General features: G+C 42.4%; 1 protein-coding gene across 3 annotated transcripts in view; it reads left to right on the top strand.

The window, feature by feature from the left end:
* Nucleotides 1-7,755, top strand: part of MCM9 (minichromosome maintenance 9 homologous recombination repair factor) — a 113,914-nt gene that overhangs the window by 81,038 nt on the left and 25,121 nt on the right. For all 3 annotated transcript variants that reach the window (XM_040350317.1, XM_040350315.1, XM_040350316.1), the window contains one exon: nt 5,446-5,620. In XM_040350317.1, coding sequence (XP_040206251.1) covers nt 5,446-5,620 — 175 coding nt within the window. The remainder of the gene's footprint in view (nt 1-5,445; nt 5,621-7,755) is intronic.

The raw sequence follows: 7,755 nt of genomic DNA, 5'->3' as shown, positions 1-7,755 counted from the left end.
GCCGCTCTCCCCCCTCTCCTCTCACACTGTACCGATCGGTACAGAGAGGAGAGGGAGAAACCGGCGTCATTACATGACGCCGGTTTGTTTACAAGTGATCGCTCCGTCATTTGACGGAGCGATCACGTGGTAAACCGCCGCTATCAGCGGCGATTTACCGCGATCTGTGATGCGCCGGGTCTTCTAGACCCGGCGCTCACAGATGCTTCTGGGAGTGCGCCGCAGGGGGCGCGCGAGTGAAGCATTCTGGGAGGACGTCCCCCGAATAACTCCGCTCTGTAGACGTCTTTTGTCTATGGAGCGGTGGGGAAGTGGTTAAGTGGATATCACCCGCACACACCAGAGTGAGGGCAATAATGCAATGCCCATTATTCATGGTTAACACCAAACTGATGACCTGCAGGGGATTTTAAAGCATCGTAAATGGAAAATATAGCACACCAAAGTTTGTCACTGTTTTAAAGGTGCACGCAATTTTGAAGTTTGACATGTTGGGTATCTATTTAGTCAACACAACCTCATCTTTTATATTTTGACAACAAATTGGGTAATGTATTACTTTTGTGTGCCCTAAAAATAACTGGAGTGTATTTTTTTTTTACTCCCGTTTATTTTCTAGGGTGTCTGCTCTCAAAAACGATATAATATTTGAGGGTTATGCGTAATTTTATTTTATTTTAAAATTATTTTCTTTGACCACTTCAGCCCCTGACCATTTGGCTGGCACTTTTTGCGATTCGGCACTGCGTCGCTTTAACGGACAAATGCGCGGTCTTGCGATGTGGCTTCCAAACAAAATTGGCGTCCCTTTTCCCCCACAAATAGAGCTTTCTTTTGGTATTTGATCACCACCTGCAGTTTTTATTTTTTGCGCTATAAACAATGAGACAATTTTGAAGAAAAAAAAACGCAATATTTTTTACTGTTTGCTATAAAAAATATCCCCCCCCCCAAAAAAAAACATATATATATATATATTCCTCAGTTTAGGGTGATACGTATTTGTCTACATATTTTTGGTAGCTGTGATCAGTGTCCTGTTACTAGGAAGAATGGAGAAATGCTTGTTTACATCAGCATTTCCTCATTCTTCCTCTCCGTGAGACTATCGCGGATATCCCCGCGGATGTAGACATAGAGTCCATGGGACCCGCAATCACACTCACGGAGCTTGCGGCAGGCACAATGCCGCATCTTAAAGGCACGTGCCATTCTGACAACATATACCGGCGTGAGCCGGTCGGCAAGCGGTTAAATGTATGCAAAAACCTGCTCTGGCAGCAGAAGTTTTTAATTTTTTTTAAACACAAAAATTGGGTGATATACTATGTTTGTGAGCATTAAGATTACCTTAGTATATTTTTGCCTTTTAAAAGTTTGGCCTTTAGTTATACTTTGATTGCCTACTGGGCACTCTTACCCCCTTCCCTCCCAGGCCAATTATCAGCTTTCAGCACTGTCACGTTTTGAATGACAATTGTGCAGTTGGGAAACACTGTACCCATATAAAATGTTTATATTTTTTTTTCACACAAATAGAGCTTTCTTTTAGTAGTATTTAATCACCACTGGGTTTTTTATTTTTTGCTAAATAAACCAAAAAAATACAGTGCCTTGATTATCAGTGTAGATGTCCCCTTGTCACAGAAGCCGGTTATCAGCTCTCCTCTCCTCATGCTGTCAGCGCGAGGAAAGAAATGCCAAAAACCATCGTTGATTGGCTCTTTACCCCGATCTGTGATTAGCTGTGTCCTGAGTACAGATCGATCACAGTGTGTGCTGCAGCAGGCGTGATCATAAGAGGATGTGCTGCAGCAGACGTGATCATGGAAGGACGTCATAAGACCCAGGAACTCAAGTGCAGAGAACTCATCAATATAGCTCTTGAGAATTGTAAGAAGTTGTTGGGTGGCTTAGCTCGCCTTTATCTGCTGCATTCTAAAATATCAGTTTTGAATGGACTGATCCTTAAAGTATTATTTGATTGCATGTGCTTGTTTAACACAAGCATGTACAGTTTTCTTCTTCTTTTTTTTTATTTAGAGACTGTGTCATTAAGTGTCCTTGTGACTCATTTAACTCTTTGTTTTTAACTTTTAATGACAACTGCCACACCCAAAATATTATGCATGATCTTGGAGTTACCGCATTTTACATGCCTTGACACATCACAATGCTATTACAATCGTATGTCTATCTCATTATACACAGAAGCTTTTATGTGAAAAAGCAGATTAGAAACTTCTGTACTTGTGGTAAATGAATGTCTGTTTTTTTTGTTTGTTTGTTTGTTTTTTTATGTTTTATGGTTTTTTTGGGGGTGGGTTGCTAACAGCGATGTCTTCAAAAAACTGGATATATTTTCTAGCTTAATTTGTATTTTTTAAACCGATTTTACTTTCCTTCAGTAGCCAGGTCCATGGGGTGGTTGATGAACTCTAGACCGATTTAGGAGGCTATTCATGTGTAATTCTAATGGGAGTACAGGCATTGGTCACATCTGTGTTGTGCAGTCTCACTCTCATGTTGCAGTGTGGGTAGCTAGATTATTATGGAGAGTGGCTACACACCACTAAACAAACTGGCCTGCATTTTAGTTCTGATTTTGAGATGTTGAGAATATATTGTCACATGTGATTCTATTAATTTTGCAAGCACAGCAGCCTGGTAAAGATGATGAAAGCCAAAGGGACCATTTACATCATAACAAAGTGTGATGCAACACACATTGCGTTAGCGTCAAACAGCACTTTCAGAATGAATGGGCTGAAACGCACAGCAATGCCTGTGATAATGGGGCAGGCTTCATGTTACTGCGGTACATCGGACACCATGCATTGTGCTGCACTCCATTTCAGGGCATGTGCATTTCTGAGGGGCAGTGGGGTGCCATTCATAATGAAAGGCACAACAGCACACCAGTGAATGTAACAGGCATTGTTGCATGTTACCAAAGTGGTGTGAAGTAACCCAGAATTAAAAATGAAAGCAACTCCTGAGATAGTTGGTTCCCCTGCCGTTTTAGTAAAAATGGGCACGACAGTAAGATTACACTCACCAAACCTAGGTTGGGACTATAATTGTGTGACAATTCTGTGTACACCCACATGTCAGAAGCATTACCATAAAGACTACACCTTGGACAGTGTACTGTGAAATACACATTTATTCTGTACCCATTTTCCATACATGCTTTTGTTGCAATGTATCAACATACAAAAATGTTCTCCTGTTTGTAAATGAATGCTATTTTCTTGTCATGTAAGAATACAACTAGGGAAATGCAGCAGGAACTATCAAACCTGTAAGACAGGCAAATGGTGTTTGCTGAAATTATCATGCTTGTGGCAGATTTTGATTGCATATCGATATTCTATAATGTTTCTGAGATCACTACACCAGTGTCTGCTTTTTAAATTACACCTTCGTGACCTTTAACCTCATTTGCTGTCCTCGGGCCATTTACTGGAACTTATCCCCTGTATTTTCCACTTGCAGAAGCAATAGTCATACTAAAGTCTTGTTTTATTTAATAAACATGTTATACTTCCCTTCTGTGTGTAATGGATTTGCACAGAGCAATCTGGATCCTCCTCAGCCCCTCGTCAATGCTCCTGGCTTTTCCCTCATGTTGAGTACCCCCACAGCAAGCAAGCAGCTATAGGGGTATCCGAGACGCTGCTCTGTGTGTCCATTCAGATATGGAGCTGTGATTTGGTCTTGCCCCCTCTCTCCTGATTGGCTAACAGACTTTTACAACAGCAGGAGCCAATGGCATCGCTGCTGTATCTAAACTAATCAGGAGGGAGAGTACCGGATAGTCGAGGCACTCGTGGTCATCGCTGGATAGAGATGGGGCTCAAGTTAGTATTAGAGGGGACTGGGGGGGGGGGGCTGCTACACACAGAAGTTTGTTTTTATCTTAATGCATTACTAATAATCTTCTGCCTTTAAAACCACTTTAAAGCCAGTTTCTCCTCCTCTCCCTCCCGCTGGCATTCAGCTGCTGCTGCAGGAAAAGTCAGGGAATCAGTTCCAGCAAATCCCTGCTGCCCCTCTTGTCTTCCTCCTGCTGCCTGTGACCCCCGTATGCTCCCTTGGTCCCCTCCTTGTCACTGCTGACTTCCCCTCCACTTTCTCTTGCCAGCTGCTGCAGGGGATCATTTCAGGATGGAAAGCAGAGGAATGAACTGTTAAATATGTAATTTACCAGCCCCTTATTTTTCTGAATGAACATAGTGAGTGATCAGCACTGATCACTCACTCGCCATGTTCATTCATAACTGAAGGATAGTAAACTGTGTTTACTATGCTTCCATTTGTAAATCCACATTGAGACTGTGCAGAGCTTCTCTACTGTCCATTCACTCTGTGCAGCTGAGGCTACAAAGATGGAGGTTTAGGACTTTGTCCTTTCTGTCTGAAAATTGAGACAGAGGTCTGTTTAGGCCCTTAATATTTCACTAAATGAAAATAAATACAATTGTAAAGAAAGAACATGAAAAGAAAAAGCTGACTGCCTGTGTCTAGGGACAAAAACTTGCATGTGATCACTGCATGAGAGTTTATATGCAAGTAGCCACTATTGGCTGCAAGAACTGGCAGCCTCCTATTGCTTTAATTGGGCTGCCTCTCAGAGCTAATCACGAAAATCCCCACTGGTGTTCTCACATCTAATCAGAGGCAGGTTGCATTCGTGTGGTGGTAAAACGAGATCTAGGCATTTTTTCCAGCTGTTCGGGGAAAGGACAGACTGTAGAGCCGCCCGATCACTTTTACAGTAGTGAGAAGCACTATCGGTGCTTAATTAGCTGCATTGGAGGGCATAGGAAACATTGAGGGTCTGACCCATGATGTCTCCATAAAGAGCATCTGTCACCTGCCCATGCTATCACATAGGGAGCTTGTTGGCCACCTTGAAAAATCAAATGGGGGAAAAAATTAAATGTGTAAACAATGAATTGTGCCCCTTCCCCGCACATGTATGCAAATGCAAATACACGTGTAAGTCCCACACATGTATGTAAACAGCGATTGCATGTCTAAGTTCAATAATTCTAGGGCCATACTATATGGTTAACTCTAAATGAAAAAGTTGTAAAGGCTTTTAACGTGTCCCCTATTAAAAAGTTTTGGTACTTTTTTCAGGGGTGCACTGTATTTTAAGTCTGCAACCCCATTTTTTATATTATACCAAAAAATTGGATATTCTATTTAGTTTGAGTGCACTAAATTCAGTTTATTGTATTTTTTCTTTAAAAATATGCATTTTCTACAAATATAATGCAACATTAAAAATTGCAACGTGTCTTTAAAGAAAACCTTTCACAGATGTTGCCTGCCTAATCTCATGAGAGTGTAATCGGGTAGATCAGGACCAGTGTGTTCATATCTAGTTGGGGTCATGTTTAAATATCTGGCATTTATGAAATCTCTCTGTTGTAGGACTGACTGTTACCGCAGTGAAAGACTCTGGCGAGTGGAATCTGGAGGCTGGTGCACTGGTCTTGGCAGATGGAGGTTTGTGCTGCATTGATGAATTCAACAGTATCAAGGAGCATGACCGTACCAGTATCCATGAGGCAATGGAGCAGCAGACAATCAGTGTTGCCAAAGCTGGGTAAAAAAACTTAAGATTAAGCTTTATTGTATTGCTAGAATATCTTTCTGCCTATGACATAAAGCCATGTGTCACATCATACATGCTGGCTGATGCACCAATGGCCGAAGGTCTGCCGTGAATGGGCAAAATCTTGCTGGTCCCAGCACACATGCCCCAGAGCACTGTGGGAGGGAATAGCTTGATTATGGTTCTCATTTAAAAAAAGTATACCCTTCTCAAACTACTAAAGCTAAATACTTCTGAACCCTTAACTGTTGATCTATAATGAATTTATATTTCTATTGCACTATTCTCTCTGGGGAATCAAAGCACATTATCTGCTGTTAAGGCAAATGATGAGGCAGCCATCTTGGAAAAATCATACTGGGGCCAATTTTTGACAGGAGCCAATTAATTTACAAGCATGTTATTGGAGTTTTAAAGGGAACCGGGTACTGAGAGAATGCCCACAAAAGCACATGGGTAACATGCAAAATCTATGCAGGGAGTGTCCCGACCAGGATTTAAACTATGAACCCCAGTGCTGCAAGGAAGAAGTGCTAACCCGCTGTGCTTCCCTGGCTTTTGGGGACACACACTCTGGTCACCTCCCCTATTACCCTACTCAAGTACGGGAGTTCCTATTTGTTTGCTAGTGTCTTAAAGCAGAGTTCCACCCAAAAGTGGAACTTTGACAGGTATCCTTTCCCACTCCTGGAAGTCCGGGCCATGGCCCGTGACGTCAGCGCCTGGCTCCCTCCCCCGGCCTCCAGGCCAGTAGGTGAGAGGAGCGGGCCTCGCGCATGCGCAGTAGTGTTCCCGTGGTGAAGCCAAAAGGCTACACTGCCGGGTACCCTTACCCGCAATGGCGGTGGCAGCACCCAACAGCTGATGGAAACATCAGCTGTGGGTGCTGACATCGCTGGACTCCAGGACAGGTAAGTGTGCATTAAAAGCCAGCAATTGCAGTATGTGTAGCTGCTGTTTTTTTTTTTTTTTTGGATGGAACACCACTTTAAGGTGATGGACCTCTTCACCCTTTTATGGAGAAATCGTTCTTACCTTAAAGTACAGCTAAAGGTAAAACGTTTTTTTAGTTTTGGATAGAGTGGAGCGTAATTAGAATACCTGTCTTTTTATTGCTGTCTGTGCCCCCATTCATAGTTGCCAACATTTCTTTCACTTGAACTTTATTAGAAACAATAAGAAACATAGGCATTGACACACAGATTATACGAAAAAGGGTACAGATTCAAAATGAATTTCTCTGCGCAAATATTGACCATTAAAGGGGTTGTAAAGGTTTGTGTTTTATATTCTAAATTGGTTCCTTTAAGCTAGTGCATTGTTGGTTCACTTACCTTTTCCTTCCATTTCCCTTCTAAATGTTTTTTTTTCTTTGTCTGATATTCTCACTTCCTGTAAGCTTGCCACCATCATCTGAGCCATTCTGGCTGGGGGTTAGTCAGCGTGCTCGCCCCCTCCCTTGGGACTACATTCCTGCAGTGAAACGCTCCTCGCAGGGATGTAGTCCCAAGGGAGGGGGCGAGCACGCTGACTAAACCCCCACCTGAATGGCTTGGATGATGGTGGAAAGCTTACTGAGGAGAAACAGGAAGTGAGAAATTCAGACAAAGAAAAAATACATTTACTAGGGAAATCAAAGGAAAAGGTAAGTCAATCAACAATGCACTAGCTTAAAGGAGCCTATTTAGAAAATAAAAAACTAACCTTTACAACCTTTTTAAGCAATTATGTAAAAATAAAAAAATAACTAGGCAACATAAATTTGTAAGGTGGTCAAAAATAGAGCCATGCTTGAGATTGTTATAAGCTTCTAGTCCAAAAAGGGGAAAACCATAGACCTGAAGACAATGTAATCGTCCATGGGACCAATAAGGAGGTACCACTCTTGCTAGTAGGCTATAGGCCAATTCCGAGGTGGAGAGGATCAGCAGAGAGAGAGATGAAAAAATAACGGAAAGGGAAAAAAGGGGGGGGGGTGGAAGGGGAGGAGGCTGTCCCTGTCCCGGAGGCTCGCTACAGAGATATTAACATGCTGTTACAGATTAAAGTTTCAGAAAGCACGTAAGCGGTCGTGTTGATGGAAAGTAATCCAAGCAAGGCTGCAGGGACGTAGGAATTTCTCATTC

This window comes from Rana temporaria, chromosome 4, assembly GCF_905171775.1.
Source record: "Rana temporaria chromosome 4, aRanTem1.1, whole genome shotgun sequence".
Taxonomy (NCBI): Eukaryota; Metazoa; Chordata; class Amphibia; order Anura; family Ranidae; genus Rana; species Rana temporaria.
This window is presented reverse-complemented; position numbering and strand designations above follow the sequence as displayed.